The 17020-nt window shown below is 31.6% G+C and overlaps 1 protein-coding gene across 7 annotated transcripts in view; it reads left to right on the top strand.

The window, feature by feature from the left end:
• Positions 1-16703, top strand: part of LOC116852757 (cytochrome P450 4C1-like) — an 18181-nt gene extending 1478 nt beyond the window's left edge. The window contains exons 2-14 of one of the 7 annotated variants that reach the window (XM_032833395.1): positions 2731-2806; positions 11736-11813; positions 12150-12256; positions 12518-12608; positions 13479-13661; positions 13835-13904; positions 13998-14124; positions 14195-14261; positions 14612-14712; positions 14828-14896; positions 15183-15360; positions 15719-15898; positions 16290-16703. In XM_032833395.1, the coding sequence (XP_032689286.1) occupies positions 2731-2806; positions 11736-11813; positions 12150-12256; positions 12518-12608; positions 13479-13661; positions 13835-13904; positions 13998-14124; positions 14195-14261; positions 14612-14712; positions 14828-14896; positions 15183-15360; positions 15719-15898; positions 16290-16456 (1494 nt within the window). In that variant the 3' untranslated portion in view covers positions 16457-16703. Of the gene's footprint in view, positions 1-2730; positions 2807-11262; positions 11814-12149; positions 12257-12517; positions 12609-13478; positions 13662-13834; positions 13905-13997; positions 14125-14194; positions 14262-14611; positions 14713-14827; positions 14897-15182; positions 15361-15718; positions 15899-16289 lie in introns of those variants that run through there. The other 6 variants (XM_032833394.1, XM_032833397.1, XM_032833400.1 and 3 more) reach the window with 6 other exon arrangements.
• The last annotated feature ends 317 nt before the right edge of the window (positions 16704-17020 follow it).

Raw genomic sequence — 17020 nt, 5'->3', positions numbered from 1 at the left:
AAGACGCGCGAGCCAAGAACCGATAAAAGCCAATTGTGGCTCTAATTTGCATACTTATTTATCGTATATTTATTTATTCATTTGCATATTTATAATTACACACGTATGTACTGTTTCGGCTGAGGATGAGCAAAATACACAGTAAGACAATAATTATTAATACTTTGATTATTTTCGCTGTTTCAAACAATATAGAAAAATAGCATTTGCAGCAGTTTCATAGTTTCAAAGGAGACGCAGTGAAAATGATTCTTTGTGAGAGGAAGTATATAGGAAATCTCAAAGATATCTTAAATGTTTTTAATGAAATCATGGTATTTCTTGGAAATTATATATCTCCTTCGAGACTGTAAGACTTTTCGAAGTGATATTTTCTCATATTGTTTGAAATAGCAAAGAAATTCAGTGTAATAGTTAATACCTCAATCTGTGTATGGTTAAAACGTTCCTATATTAAAGTGATTACACGGATAATAAATACGTGAAAGGATCGCGTGTGGCTTGGCATATCATCTCGTCTCGTCGCGTGTCGCGTGTCTCGTATCGTATCATGTTAGGGTTACTGTGTTCGCAAGAAGTACTCGAGATTAGAACTCCTAAAATCTGTTCTCAACAATTGTACTAAATTGCACTGTCTGCACTTAAAACACAGTAGATACATACTCGACATGGTGGTGACAGAAGGAAAAAGAAAAATTACAAGTAGAGTGACCAACTCTGAATCAAACAATTTCGGGATATCAATTTTAATATATCAGAACATAAAATCAGGATTTTATTCGTTTACTTTACGAAGTAAAGTGTAATGTTAACATATGTCTCTTCTTGGTTATTACACATATATAATACACTTTGACATATCAATGATATTACATAATACTGTAGTCACATTGATTGATTCGATAGAGCTTCAACGAAAAGATGGCTAAAAGATATCTTATGACTCACAAAATGTCGTCTTATTTTTTATATCTATAAGATGACTAATATTAGACATAATTTAGTCGTCTTACTTCCCTAACCTATAAAATTATCCAGGCAGCAACGTGACCTGATTTTCACGTCAGTTTTTGGTCAACATGAAATATCCTTTTATAATCACGTAATAATGACGTGCAAATGACTGGAATAAGTCACAACCCACCGACGTCAATAAAATGTGAAAATGACGTCATAAAGAGACGTAAAAATGACGTGTCGGAATATCTTTATTCGGTTCTTTTTTTTTTTGTAACAGAAACTATTTGTAAATGTCACAGCGTTAGCTGATTTTACTTGAAAATTTTAGATTACCTGATTCCAATGTTACATCACATTTAAAAATTCTCACTGGTCCTGGGGACTCGAACTTGAACTATTGGAGAATTCACACCACGTCCGATATCCGATATCCAATAAGAGAACAGCTTTCCAATGGAGAATTGAATTCTCTATTAGAGAGTTGTTCTCCTATTGGATATCGGACGTCGGACGCGAATGTCCGATGTGAATCCTCCATATGAGATATCTTTTGATTATAAGTCTGTTACTTTAGACACTACACCATTTCCTCGATCGATATAAAGGTCTTAAATTTTGTCTATATGTGTTGTAATTAACACAGTAATATAATTTTTTGATATAATTTAATAAAATATATATTTCTGAAGTATTTAAATGTTACATTTCAACATTACTTTCCAACTTATCTTTCGGAAAGCTTTTTGACAGATGTGCTGTGTGCGGGGTGTATATATACACCCCCCACACAGCACAACATCTGTCAAAAAGCTTTCCGAAAGATAAGTTGGAAAGTAATGTTGAAATGTAACATTAAAATACTTCAGAAATATATATTTTATTAAATTATATCAAAAAATTATATATTGTCGGTGTGACAGTTTTCCTAACTTCAATAGAGATCAACTTTGTCGATTAATTTCTCGCTTCGCAATAGAGAGCGACGATTTTTTCACATAGAAAAGTTGTTTGCCTTTAAAAAGTTCGTCGATTGAGTATTTTTTCGTCAAAATCGGAGATGAATAGTGTAAACTGTATAATTACCGAATTTTTTCATCTGAAAGACATCTTTTCAGCATCTTTTAGTCTAGCCGAAAAGACGACTACAAAAAAACACCTTTCAGATATCTTTTATTTTTATGTGTTGTCTAGGAATATTCTATTTCAGATATTCTAAGATATTTCTAACGAAATATCTACAGAACATTCTATACACATCGCAAATGTAATGTTTCAAATGGAATATTTAAAGAATATTCTATTTCAGATATTCTGAGATATTTTTAACGAAATATCTCCAGAATATTTCATATACATCGCAAATGTGATGTTTCAAATGGAATATTTCAAGAATATTCTATTTCAGATATTCTGAGATATTTCCAACGAAATATTTTCAGAATATTTCATACACATCGCAAATGTAATGTTTCAAATGGAATATTCTTGAAATATCTCATACGAAATATTTTATTTGAAATATCTCTATAATATTCCAAGGATATCTCTAATGTAATATTTAAAAAATGATACAAGTAATATTCTAGAGACATTGCTGAGATATTTTGTGCTGTGTGGGAACTGTTCAGTGCGAAGGGCAAGTTTGAACTGAGCTAGAAATTCATGTATAGAAATGTGATCCTTGGTTTTTCAGCATGAGGTGGGGGTTACAATCCTCTACAAAATCCAATAGTCACATTTCATAAAATCAAAATTTTTTTTTACTTTTAGCCACGTTTTCGGGATTTTGACCCACTGTGCGCCGGTCGAACTCTCGAACGAGGAGTTTTCAGTTCCGCCTGTAGAGGTAAGCATAGTCGGTAGGCTTGCTAGATTCGTAAATAATTGATCTCAAATCACTAACGACCCGATTATCTTAAACGCCGTATCAGGATATGAAATTCCTTTCTTTCAAGTCCCACCTCCTCGACCATATTTACCATGGCTGAGTAAGTCGAAACATTTTTTCTGAAAAGCAGAGATAGACCGCCTTCTTAAAAAAGATGTTATACATCGCGTGGATTTTGTCCCAGATCAGTACCTTTCTTCATATTTTTTGATAGACAAGTCATTCGGTGGCAAGAGATTTATTTTGAATCTCAAACCTCTTAATAAATTTATTATTACATCACATTTTAAAATGGAAGATTTAACAACAGCTGTCCGATTAATGTCTCCAGATTTCATAGCATCAATCGATTTGGAGGACGCTTATTTGTTGGTCCCAATTCACATTTGTTTTCGGAAATACTTACGTTTTTCCTTTCAGGGAAAGATCTTTGAATTTTCTGCTCTACCGTTCGGCCTTTCTTCTGGTCCATTTATTTTTACGAAGAATATGAAACCTGTGGTTGCAACCTTACGCGAAAGAGAATTTCTGTCAGTTATATATCAAGATGACTTTTTACTTTTTGGAGACACCTTTCAAGATTGCTCCGTAAATGTAGAAGAAACTCTACATTTGCTCTTTAATCTGGGTTTTGTTATTAACTAACAAAAATGTGAGCTCATTCCCATAATCATAATCGATAACCATAATCGATCGACTTGAAAAATATTCTAATAAGAAATCTTGTACAATTCGCCAATTCGCAAGTTTAATAGGAACATTAAATTCTATTTGCCGAACTGTTTTTCTTATGGATCAGTTTATATCAGAGATTTTGAAAGACAGAATTTCTCGCTTGTATAGAATCTAACGATGATTACGATGCACGTATGAATCTTCCTTTTTCACTTTAAACAGATTTTAAATGGTGGTTACGCATAAGTTACGCTTGCCACCAATTTCTAGGTCTTTATTTGAGTAGACATTTTCTCATGTGATCTTTACAGATGCCTCACCTACTGGTTGGGATGCATCTATGGGTAAAAACGGACACACAGTTGGTGGTCAGTTCAACATAAAGACCAACATATTAATTTTAGAGTTAAAGGCCGTAGAATGCTCTCAAGTCTTTTATTAGTAACCTACGTTTTCAAGATATATTACTTCGTATAGATAATACTACAGCGATCGCTTACATTAACAAAGGCGGTTTATCTCTATTTCCAAAGCTTTCAGCTCTTGCGAAATCAATTTGACAATGGTGTGAATTACAAAATTTACAAATTTTTGCTTCTTACATTCCCTCCGTTGATAATGTCGTTGCAGACACTGAATCGCGAGTAGTTTCAATTGAAACTGAATGGAAGATTACTTCTCCTCATTTTGCAAGGATTCTGAAACGATTTGGACCATTTGATATATAATATAATAAATATTTTATAGATCTCTTCGCATCTCATACCAAAGCCAAATGCGAGACCTTTGTTTCTTGGTTTCCTGATTCTTTTGCGATCACCATCGATGCTTTTACAATAGATTGGGGCGAATTTTATTATTACGCTTTTCCGCCTTTCGCTTTGATTACGAGAGTCTTAAGGAAAATAGTAAGTGATAAGGCAGAAAGAATTTTAGTTCTTCAGTGACCGACTCAGCCGTGGTTTCCATTTTTTCATAAATTGTGTATCTCGGATTTAATTATTTCTAAGCCAGATCCTAATCTTTTAATTTCTCCCTTCTGAAGTCAACATCCATTGTGGCACAACATTTCCCTGGTTGCAGGGAAATTGTCAGCCAAGCATTTCGTTGGAAGGGATTCCCGGAGGGGTCCGTAGAAATAGCCTTGACATCGCTTGCTAGTTCAACTGTGGTTCAATATAACAATCCTATCATGCTTTGGTGGTCTTTTTGTAATGAATGTGGCATCGACTGGTTTCATCCAAATATATCGCTCGTTCTTATTTTTCTTTCATTGCAATTTCGCTATGTCGCGTCTTACCGAACACTCAATTTTTATCGTTCAGCTTTATTATTGATAACTGACTACAATATTGGTTCCGATGAAAAATTAAACGCTTTTTCAAAGGTGTTTCGGTTTTGAAACCTTCCAAGCCTAAATATGCATTGACATAGAATCCGATATCCGTTGTCGAGTATTTAGCTTCCTTACAGTCACATGAAGACTTGAGCTTAGAGATGCTTATTCGTAAGTTGACCACTCTATTAATCTTGGCTTCGGTACAAACAAAAGAGTACAAACACTATCTCTAATACGACGAAATAATATACAATTTCTTGGAAACACTCTTGTTATTAAGGTAACAGACCGAATTAAAACTTCGGGATTAAATCGATGCCAACCCGTTATGATTTTCCAACATTTTGAGGAGCAGTCTGCATTATCTATGTTCCGCTACTGCGTTTATATACAGATAAAACTGAGAGCTTGGTACTAAAACGCTCTTCCGTTTTATTTCTTACTTTTAAAAATCCATTTGGGAAGCTTCCATTCAGTCTATTAGTCGGTGGATTAAATCAACCCTCTCTGAAGGAGGAGTTGACATCTCAATTTTTTCTACACATTCAACTCGCCATGCGTATTCTTCAGCGGCAGCTTATGGAGGCATTAATATTGAGGATATTCGGAAAGCTGCAGGCTGGTCTCAGAATTCTTCTACTTCACAAACTTTTACAATAGACCTCTTATGCCGTCAACAGATGTTACACGAGCGATTGAATCGTTAATTATTTTTTTTAACAGACGTTGTTGACATCAAACCGTCTAGTCTTGTATAAAATATTTTAGTTATAACAAAAATTATATCTTTTGTTCAAGAAGTTACATATATGTATAAATAATTCTTACCAATATTCCACGGGAAATAAAAAACATTTATCACAAATCGCCAGCTTTAAACAGCTATATTTTCTATTTGGACGAATGCAGAGCATCGTCAAATTATATGATCACAATTATATGATCAAATGAACTTGTGTGAAGTTCGATCATAATTATGCGAATGCTTCGTCCGAGTAGACTCATCCACTCTTTACCCGAAAGATACTTTATATTCTGTTTTTCTTCCCACTTTCGATTTGTGACGTGCTTTAAATTATAAAGATGCACTGCGCACACACGGCAATGTAACGCTACCATGGTTACGAGTTTTTAACGCGAGCTTTAAAGATGCTTGTTGAAAGGGAGTAGCATGAGACACGACTACATTTTCTACTCGGACGAATGCAGAGCATAATTAGAAGAATTGATAACTTAAAACTAATCATACCTTGTTAGTGCGTTAAGATATGTTGCGATAACGTTTTCATTTAATTGCAATCCCAAATTGATATTCAACGTAGTTTTTTCAAAATTCCGTATGAAAAAGACAAGTTTTGTCACTTTTTAAATATAATATATAATTAAATATATATTAAAACTTTCATTATTTATTATTTTGTATAACAGTTTATATATGTGTAATTAAGAGTTTATGATACAAACAGGTAATTTTTAAACAAGCCAAAATCTAATAAGCATTTCATCTTAGCTGAAATAATGTAAGTCCAAAGTACACCTAAATAAATGCTTAAATAGACCTCGCTATTTAGCATATGTTCTAGTCCATAAATATCAAAGATTGTTTCATAAATGTATCGTAGAATAGTCGCAATATGTTTGTATTCAAGCTTGGTGCTAACATTTTTCGATGTCTGACCTATATATGTTCTGCAGAATATTGATATCAAAAAGAAATAAGAAAAAGAGTAAGTGCACTTTTTTGCAAAATACAATATTAATATATTTTATCTGTTTATTAATTTATTACTAAATTTGTTAGTAATGCTTCTAAATATTGCCTGTCTGTGAATAACGTATTCTGTAAGAAACATTGTTTTATTGAGACATGACTACATTTTCTACTCGGACGAAGCATTCGCATAATTATAATCGAACTTGACACAAGTTCGTTTGATCGTATAATCTTGTGCGCTATAAATCAATAATAGATCTTATTTGACGAGATTATCACAATGCTTAAATATATTGGGTTGTCGTACAAGTCATGACGCATTTTGACAACAGATGGCGCTAGTTCATTTTTGTAAGTACTAGAGTCATTCCCATCTATATTATTGCTATGTTATTTGACAGCTTTCTAGCTTCATTCTAAAAAAGAAATTGAGCGATTTGGTTGAGTTTTGGAAATTTTATAACAAGTTGAAAATGGAAGACCAAACTATTCATTTTCGCCATATATTGCTGTTTTACTTCCGTAAAGGGAAGAACGCGCGTCAAGCTTGTGAAAAGTTGCGTAAAGTTTACGGTGACAATGCTGTACAAGAACGTTTGCCAACGATGGTTCACGAAATTCCGTGCTGGTGATTTTGATCTCAAAGACGCTCCTCGGTCAGGGAGGCCTATCGAAGTTGATGACGACAAAATAAAGGCATTGATCGAGTCAAACCCACTTTACACGACACGAAAGATTGTGAAACATTGAACATCCATTATTCAAGCGTTCACGATTATCTGAAGAAGCTGGGATACGTAAGCAAGCTCGATATTTGAGTTCCTCATTAACTCAAAGAAGTTCATTTGACGGCGCGTATAAACATCTGCGATATGCTCATTAAACGTGAGGAAAACGATTTTTTTTTGAAGCGACTAATAACTGGTGATAACTGGTGGATTGTTTACAACAACATGGTGCGCAAACGGTCTTGGTCCCGACGTGATGATTTGCCTCAAACGACATCGAAAACAAACATTCATCAGAGAAAGATTATGCTCTCAGTGTGGTGAGATTTTAAAGGTGTCGTGTTTTTTGAACTTTTACCAAGGAACCAAACAATCAATTCGAATGTGTACTGTCGGCAATTGGACAGTTTGAACGAATCCATCATCCAGAAACGTCCAGAGTTCGTTAATCGTAAAGAAGTGTGTTCTATTACGACAACGCGAGACTACACACAAGTTTGATCACCCGTCAAAAATTATTGGAGCTTGGATGGGATGTGTTGCCACACCCACCATATTTGCCTGACCTTGCGCCATCAGACTTTCACTTGTTTCGCTCTCTTCAAAACTCCTTGCGTGATATAACGTTCAATTCAAATGAGGCTGTAAACCAGCACCTTGTTCAATTTTTCGCCGATAAAATCCTTCTATGAACGAGGAATTATGAAGCTCACTGAAAGATGGCAAAAGATTATCAAACAAAACGAGCAATATATCATTGATTGATCTTTGTTCTTTATATAAATAAATGACATTTGAAAAATATAAAAAAAATACGTCATGACTTTTCCGACAACCCAATAGTATCGTATTTATAAAAAGGATTCTTTCTGCATCTGAAAAGGAACTTAGGATTGGTGACATAAGCTTGAATTCTTTTGGGATTCTCTTTACTATTTATAAATATCTATAAACATCATGAATTTCAAACAATTTTCAAAGTACGACGATAATCTGTTTATAGATAGATAAGTCAGTTCTACACTCTAAAAAAACTACTGCTCTAACAAAATCATTTATGAGCCATTTACATATTATTATACTAAACTTTTTCTGTAATTCGATGCGCGAGGAAAATGTAATTTTCCTACTTTTTATCCTTCACATAGTATCGTAAACACATGAAACTGCGTCCACACTTTTATCGTATCACTGCGCATTGGTTTAAAAATATATATTATAATTAGCCAATTTTGAACTAATTGAAGTGTAAAGTAGTTTATAATGATATGTAAATGGCTCAATATAAAAATGACTCGTCTGTCAGCAAACAGATCAGTGATGTAAGCGACCATGAGCTAAGATTTCAACACTACAGTGATAATATTATTGAATGTAGAACTGGTTTATCTACTTATAAACAGGTCGTCGTAATTCGAAAATTACCAACTCATGATGTTTATGGATGGCCCATAAAGAGCAAAGAGAATTCCAAAAGAATGCATGCTTATGTTACCAATTCTAAATAATTTGGAATATCCAAGTATACATAATACATAGTACAAGTATACATAGTATAAGCAGTACAATTTTGGAGCACCTATAATCAGATAAATGTTGCAGCAAAGATTCTTGTAAAAAATGATGTACTAGTATTACATGAAAACGTCCCAGTGTTAGCACGTTTATAAACGTGTGGGAAACATTTTATAAACAGTTAAGAAATAATATATATGTTAAAAAACGTATCTGAAACCAATATGTACTACTAGGAATGATGTGTCTTAACTATAGATATAGAAAACAACAGATTGACGTAAGATACAACTGATATAAAACATAACTAATTTAAAAAAATTTTGTTTTATTCAAAATGTCTGAACATTATAATATTGATACTTATCATACCATTACTTGCGTAATAAGTACTTATATATATGTACTTGGTTAATTGATCTCATTTCTTTTCTTAATTATAGCAGAAGTCCAGAAATAAAATATCCATTGTTCAACCCTAAACCGTACTGTTTTTACCTCTACTATTAACTTTGCGATCTTGACGCTGTCATGGACGCAACGGAGCGTAACAATATTGATGCAAATGCTCTTTACAATATAAAATAGGCGCAGCTTAATTTAATTCACATTTAACGAAATGTCTTTACGAATTAATCGTACCATTATTATGCATTGTTAACATAATCTTAAATTACACATTGTATCTACATTGAATATTTAGCCACATGCGCGAATGAGAGAGAACGCACGACTACAAAACGCAATGCATTCTTCTACAGGTGCACCTCCACTCTTCAAATAAAGGTGAACGCTCAATCTAGATATTTATATCATATTTATGCATGTGTCATAGGAAACTATAGTGTCCTTTCAAAAGTGGCAATGCTGCCCCCGCCTTTCCCTGCGCCGTGCATTTTGTGGCACCATTTGCAAAGTCGGTATTGGCAGTCTAGATTATATAAAGAAATCTGTAGGTACGACTTTCATCGACATCTATTTGCAATTCATATGTCATTGTCTGTCTTCGTTTGCAAATAAACGCTTGTTTTGTGTGTAAAGAATTTTCGCTCCGCCGATTTTCCAAAATGTCGAATGTAATTGAACAAAGAACGTGCATTAAATTTTGTTTTCGCAACGGAATTACTGCTATAAAAACGTTGGAAATGTTGCAAAAAATCTTTGATAACGATATTCTATCAAAAACAAGATTTTTTGAGTGATACAAGATATTCCAAGAAGCCAGAGAACACGTCGAAGATAACTTTCCACAAACCATCTCATTAGCTAGAGAAGGAGCTGAGGGGGCTGCAGTCCCCCTGAAATTAATTTTTTGGGTTACGCTAAGTGTGAGAAAAATTTTTTCGAATGACCTTTTTTGCTCGCCAAAAATAAAAATAAAGCCCCGAAACTTTTTCTGGCTACGCCACTGGACCATCTACTTCAACTGATAAGTAACACGTCGCTCAAGTCAGAAATTTAGGGCTCAATAAACGCCATTTAACAATTAAGGACATTATTGAACATGTTTCAGTATCATTTGGATCTTGTCAAGCAATTTTAAAAGATCATTTGGGCTTGCGGCGCGTTGTTTCTCGAGTCGTTCCGAAAACGTTCCTGAATTTGTAGTGAAAAATTCAACAAATACGGTATCGTAAGCTCCGTATTCCCTTGATATTGCACTGTGTGACTTTTTCTTGTTTCCTCGAGTAAAATTTCCGCTTCGTGGTTACCGTTTTGAATCGATTGATGTCACAAAAGAAAATTCGCAGCAAAATAAAGGAGATTCACCAAAACGACTTTAAAGCATGTTTCGAGGATTGGAAAAAACGTTAGCATAAGTTCATTGGCATAGTGGCAGGACATTATTTTGAAGGGAACGAAATAAATTTTGATGAATAAATTCAGATCTTGCGTTTTATTGAATCATTCTCAATACTTTTTTATCACAATAGTATTATTTTGTAACTTTTGCAGCTGATTTATCAAAACAAACGAAATTTATGAAATTTACGAAAACAAACATTTGACACGGTAAGCAAAACTCAAAAAAACTCAATATCCTAACAATATAAAATTGTATGTAATAAATAATATATTTAATACAAAAAATGTAATTACGCAATATATAAAAATACAATGCGGATTAATAATAATAACAAAAACAATAAAAAACACATTAACATTAAAGTTAACACAAGTTAAAATCAATAAAGTATCAACGATAGGAGAAATATAAAATTCTCTACACTGTTATCTTCGAACGCTGAATGCAACATATAATTATTATTAAACTTTGCTCATCTGTGACATGTTTGATTACTATGATCTTGCAAAGTGGCATTGTAATCAGATGCATAAGAAGATAATACATACGTCGAAGTTTTCACGAGAACATTTATTATTATAATGTATGCAAGTCGATATTTTTTTGCATGTGTGTAATTTTCGCTGACTCTTGCAATTCCTGTTTCTTGATGTTACAATGTCTTCGTTGCAACAGTGTTGCTTGTCAGTTGTGAAGTTAAATAGAGTCAGAAGTGGAACATATTCTGTTGTTTGCTTCGCGGCAATATATATCAGTACATCGATTTGTTCAGAACTTTTATATCGATTTTTTTTAAAGAATGTAAAGACAATAGTTTTATATGTGAAATATTTTTGTGTTCTCCTCGTGTATACAGGGTGACCGATATTGTGAGGAAATAATGTGCTTAGTGCAGAAAATTTAAATGAGACAGTCTACATTTTTGCTCATAATTTGTCTATTACAAAGTTATCATTTGTTGAGCACGTAGAGACGAATTATATCGCATTGGTTACATTATCATTTAACCTGCATTATGATATTTACGAGTGCAATATTGATTATCTTAATATGTGTTGGTATAATCTATCTAATCACGGATTATCGCAAACGATTACGATTTTTTCAAGCGGGAAATGCATTACCAGGTCCGAAAACGCAACCAATTCTTGGAAATGCTTACTATTTTCTCCAAAGAAATATTGACGGTAATATTAGCGTTTATATATTTGTTAATATTACCGACGAATAATACAAATTTTGCAAAGATAAAAGTAAAAATTGATAAAATTATAGAGATAATTATAGAGAGTTTCAAATTGGCATCCAAATCATTCACTGTAGTAAATTCAATTTACAATAAAGCCATTGAAAAGTGATAATCTCTTTAAAAAAATAATTAAAAACTTTTCATGAAAGTAAATCATAAAACGTTATTATTTCAGAATAAAATTATTTGATATTAACTTTTTGAAAATATGATATAATTAAATATATAAAATTGTTTAACAATAACATATTTCTGAAATATAAAAAAATTTCAGAATTCTTGAACAGCATAACTTTGCTCACGAAAACTTACCAGTCTCCATTTCGATTTTGGTTGGGCAACAAGTTACTTATTTTTATAAACGAACCAGATCAAGTAAAAGTAAGAGTGCAACGCTTGCATTACTTATTCATTTATATATGTATGAATTACAAACAATTATAAGTCAGTGTTGTAGTTTATCTTGGTAATACAAATCATTTTTGGTAGCAAATTATCATCATTTTTGGCAACAATTATCATTTTTTAATATATACGTTAATTATCATTTTTTAATATATACGTTAATTAAGAAAAATATGAATGGGTGTTTTATGTAAGTGATAATATAATAAACAAATAAAAAAGTTTTATATATTGCAGGTAATTCTTCAAAACCCTAGCTGCTTAAATAAAAATGTGCTTTATGATGTTACGAGACCGTGGATAGGAAAAGGACTTATTACTGCTCCTGGTGAGATCTTACACAAAAACAAACTTATCTGTAACGTCTATAATTATAATATACAAAAAATACGTCATTATATTTTTACACAATGTCGGTTGGATGCAATGACATAATTAATTATTATTAATTTATTATATTAGTAAAACAAAGTAGAGCATTTATGTTACACACACTCAAGTTGAGCAACAGCATCTACTTTATTGATTAATAAAATTTACTCATCTCAGTATCTCCGCCGTAGTAATACCTTGTAGTTTCTATGTTCGAATGTTCAATGTTTATTAGAAAACACATTTTTATTTTTTCATTAGTATTTTAATTTCTAATTGATATGTAAGCTTATGTAAATGTAAGGTATATGTAAGCATTCATAATACAATCGACTCAAACGTATTGAAATGAAATCTAAGAAGAAGTAATAATTATTTTTCTGCAGGCGAATACATGTCTTAGGTGTGTCGCATTTGCATGCGGAGTAAATCATAGCAGCAGATATAGTTATACACACACGCGCGCGCGCGCGCATATATATGTACGCAAGCACGCACGCTCGCACACGTACACAACTTAACGAATTTATTTAAAAATTAAATGAGCTAATCTATTTGTGCATTTACAATACAGCCAACATTTTTAAAGTTAAACAATAATGTTGTAACTAACACAAAATATTGTATGTAATATGAATCTAATAAAGTTTGTTTCAGGATGCGATGCATCATACATGCAATATAAATCTAACAATGTTTCTTATAACATATGTTATTTAAACATGCAATATTTAGAAGATTCACTAACAGATTTATAGTATTGTATTTGATAAAGAAGTGAGTTTACTCTTTTTTTCATTTTATCTGAACATCAATCTTTTCGCAGCACACATATGGTTTGGACATCGAAAAATGTTAGCGTCAAGCTTTAATACAAACATGTTACGAGGATTCTGCGATATATTTGTGGAACAAACTTCAATATTTATGGACAAATTAGAACATATGGTAAATGATGAAGTAGATCTTTTTCAACATTTAACAATGTGTACTTTGGACATCATTTACGGTAAGATGAAGTGCTTATTCGACTTTGACTTGTTTGGAAATTATGTGTATAATAAACTTCAATATGAATATATAAACTGTTATTTAAGATAATAAATCATATATTTTATTACATATTTTAAATATATTATATTAAAATTGATAAACTTAACTTTTTTGTACGAAATCTTGAAGGTACTTCGTTGGGTATCAAGTTGGGATCGCAATTAAATAAAAGTAATACATATGTTAAAGCAATAATAAGGTATAACTTTCTTCAGACATTAAATTCTTGTAATTATAATGCGCTAAAAATGAGTTTTATTTTACGAGATTATCACAATGTGTATAATTTTAGGGTAAAAGAGATAATTATACAAAGAGTACAAAATATATTTTTATTTCCCGATATCATATTCAATTTTACTTCTCTAAGTCGCGAGCAGCAGAAGTATATAAATTTTATAAATTCTGCTGCAGAAAAGGTAAATATTCCAAAAATATTTTCTGACAAAATTGCACGCTTTGCGTGTTATATAAATTTTTACTGTGCAGGTAATAGAACAAAAGGAAAATATAAGAAACAATTTATTTGGGAATCAAAATCAATCTGCTAAACCTTGTAAGTTGTCAACATTTCTTTTATATATTTTTACGTGATATATTTATTCAGTTAATGTTGTAATGTGTAATAATTGCACGAAAAAATACTATATATTATATTTTAAAATAATGGGCAAACAAAGGGATACATCCCCTATTTTTTTATTTGTTACACGTTATTTAGACGAGTACAATCACATTGAATGTGAATCACGTTGAATGTGCATACAGATGCGTGGTAGATATTTATTATTAAAAATATAAATAAATAAATACGTATGCAGCACATTCAATTCTCGTAAATAATTAACCAAAGAAAAGCGTTTCTTTTTTTAATTTTGTTTATTTCTGTTTGAATAAAAAAAATAGCAAGAAAGGTATTTCTCGATTTATTAATGGAGGCATCTGACGAAGGCAAGAAATTTACTAGAAAGGATATTATCGATGAAATCAATACTATATCTTTTGCCGTACGTATTATGAAACTTATGGAAACATGATGCTGCTTTTGTAATGTTTTAATAAAATTACTGATAAAACTGATAAAACCGATAGGAATAATAAAACAAATTTTCGTTTACACAGGGTTCCGACACAACCGGAACTACATTAAATTTTACAATGTTTATATTAGCAAATTTCCCTGAAATACAAGTATGTATTACATTTATTGAACTATTTTGAACATAATTTTGTATTTTATGATATAGAAATATTTTGATATTTTTTGGATATTTTGATATAGAATTTTTATAATACAGAATTTCAATTAGTATAAAAATTTAACAAAATTACATTTATTGTACATGAAATAGTCTCTTAGTTTGGACTCTGATTTTTTTACATTTTATAGTATGATTCAGATATCATGATTGTTTAGGGAGCTTATCTGCTTTAATATTCTGTGTGTGAAATAAATAAATGCATAATTTTACAATAGCAAAAAGTGTACGAGGAGTTACTGGAAGTTTATGGTACTCAAGACCCAAAATCCGCGCCCGTAAAGTTCGAAGACTTGCAATATATGAACTATATGGAGCGTGTTATTAAGGAAACATTGAGAGTCTTCCCCATTGTGCCTCTCATAGGACGTCGACTTAATGAAGATTTACAAATAGGTTTGTTTATAAACGTAATTATGTTGTGGAGCAATATATAAGTATTGTACAGTGAGTAATAGTTTTCCGTTCATTATGGATATTTAATCGTTCTGGACAATAAAATATGCTTTTATTTCAATTACCCCTCACAGTACAAGATCATGAGGGGATATCTTGGGGATTTGTGTAAACATTTAGAAGTTCTCGGAATATTTTTAAAATATTCTAAGGACTTAAGTAGACATTTAGCAATCCTCTGGATGTCTTTGGAACATCTTTTAAATCTTGTGCTATGAAACCTTTGATGTTTTATTAAAATATTTTTTACAGATATTTATTTACAGATTAATATATTAATATGTTTAATATGTTTCAGGAGAATATACTATACCAAAGGGCGCTGATTTTATGATAACAATATTATCCTTGCATCGCAATGAAAATTATTGGCCGAAGCCGTTGATATTTAACCCAGACAGATTTCTTCCGGAGAATATGGCAAATATCCATCCATATAGTTATATACCGTTTAGTAATGGTCCAAGGAACTGTTTAGGTAAATATACATAAGCTGAATTCCCTGGTAAAATAAAGTTTATATAGAACAATAGAATAAAATTCTATTATTTTGAACATGGATTTTAATCTGTGAATTCACAAACGTAAATAGTATTCTATCGGGTACAATAGAATACAATAGATAGTGATAGAATTTCTCTATCGTCAGTTTTCTATAAAATACAAATAGAACCCGATTCTTATAGAACCAAATAAAATACGATGGGATTTATATCTGATGCTCGCGAATGCTGACGCTTGCAAACGATAGACTTTATAGAAAACAACAAATTGATAGAAATTCTATTGTTCTCAATCGTTCTCTATCAACTTCCTTTACCAGGGTTGTGTATTGTGACAAAATATAAAATTAATCTATAAAATTGCAGGTATGAGGTATGCAATGATTTCTATGAAAATTTTCCTAGCAACTCTGTTGCGGACATACATATTAAAAGTGGACAAGAAGGTCAAAATAGAAGATGTCGAATTGAAGATGGATGTTGTGTTAGTGCCAATGAACCCTTTAAAAATCCGAATTGAAAAGAGGAAGTGACGGCATAATAAAGTATGAATGTAGTAATGGAGGAAATGGAGTTTCTTATTAATAAAATTAGTTGATAACATTTAATCTTACTTAAGATTTAATTGTTATGTTTTGTGTAGAATTTTGTATAAAATTTACAATATGTGAAGTCAATTAGATTGATATATGTAGTGCGAAGCGTTAATATAAGAAAATAATTACTCCTTTATTTTACTTTTATTACGGTTAATAAAATGGTGCTGTAATTTCATACATATTTCATATATATTTATTATTTTAATTGAATATTTATTTATATTTTTCTACTCAGCATATTACAATTAAATATGCTTATAATATGATTCATTATTGCGGTAAATGGAACCAAAATCCAAAAAGCAAGTTTTTGTTAACTCTCCGTAGTCACTCTGGATTAAAATAACCCAAACTTAAACTTTGGAGTTAGATGTTTGTTCTAGGCTTAGAAATAACATAGAATCGCTATCTATGGGAAGTTTGAAGTATCCTTCGCAAGTATAGATTGAAGAGAGATATATTTATCATATCCTATGTTTTGTTGGAGTCTGTCCTAAA

The sequence above is a fragment of the Odontomachus brunneus genome, unplaced genomic scaffold (assembly GCF_010583005.1).
Source record: "Odontomachus brunneus isolate Ranch 3 - 2012 unplaced genomic scaffold, Obru_v1 Obru_scaffold_255, whole genome shotgun sequence".
In the NCBI taxonomy this organism is placed as follows: Eukaryota; Metazoa; Arthropoda; class Insecta; order Hymenoptera; family Formicidae; genus Odontomachus; species Odontomachus brunneus.
This window is presented reverse-complemented; position numbering and strand designations above follow the sequence as displayed.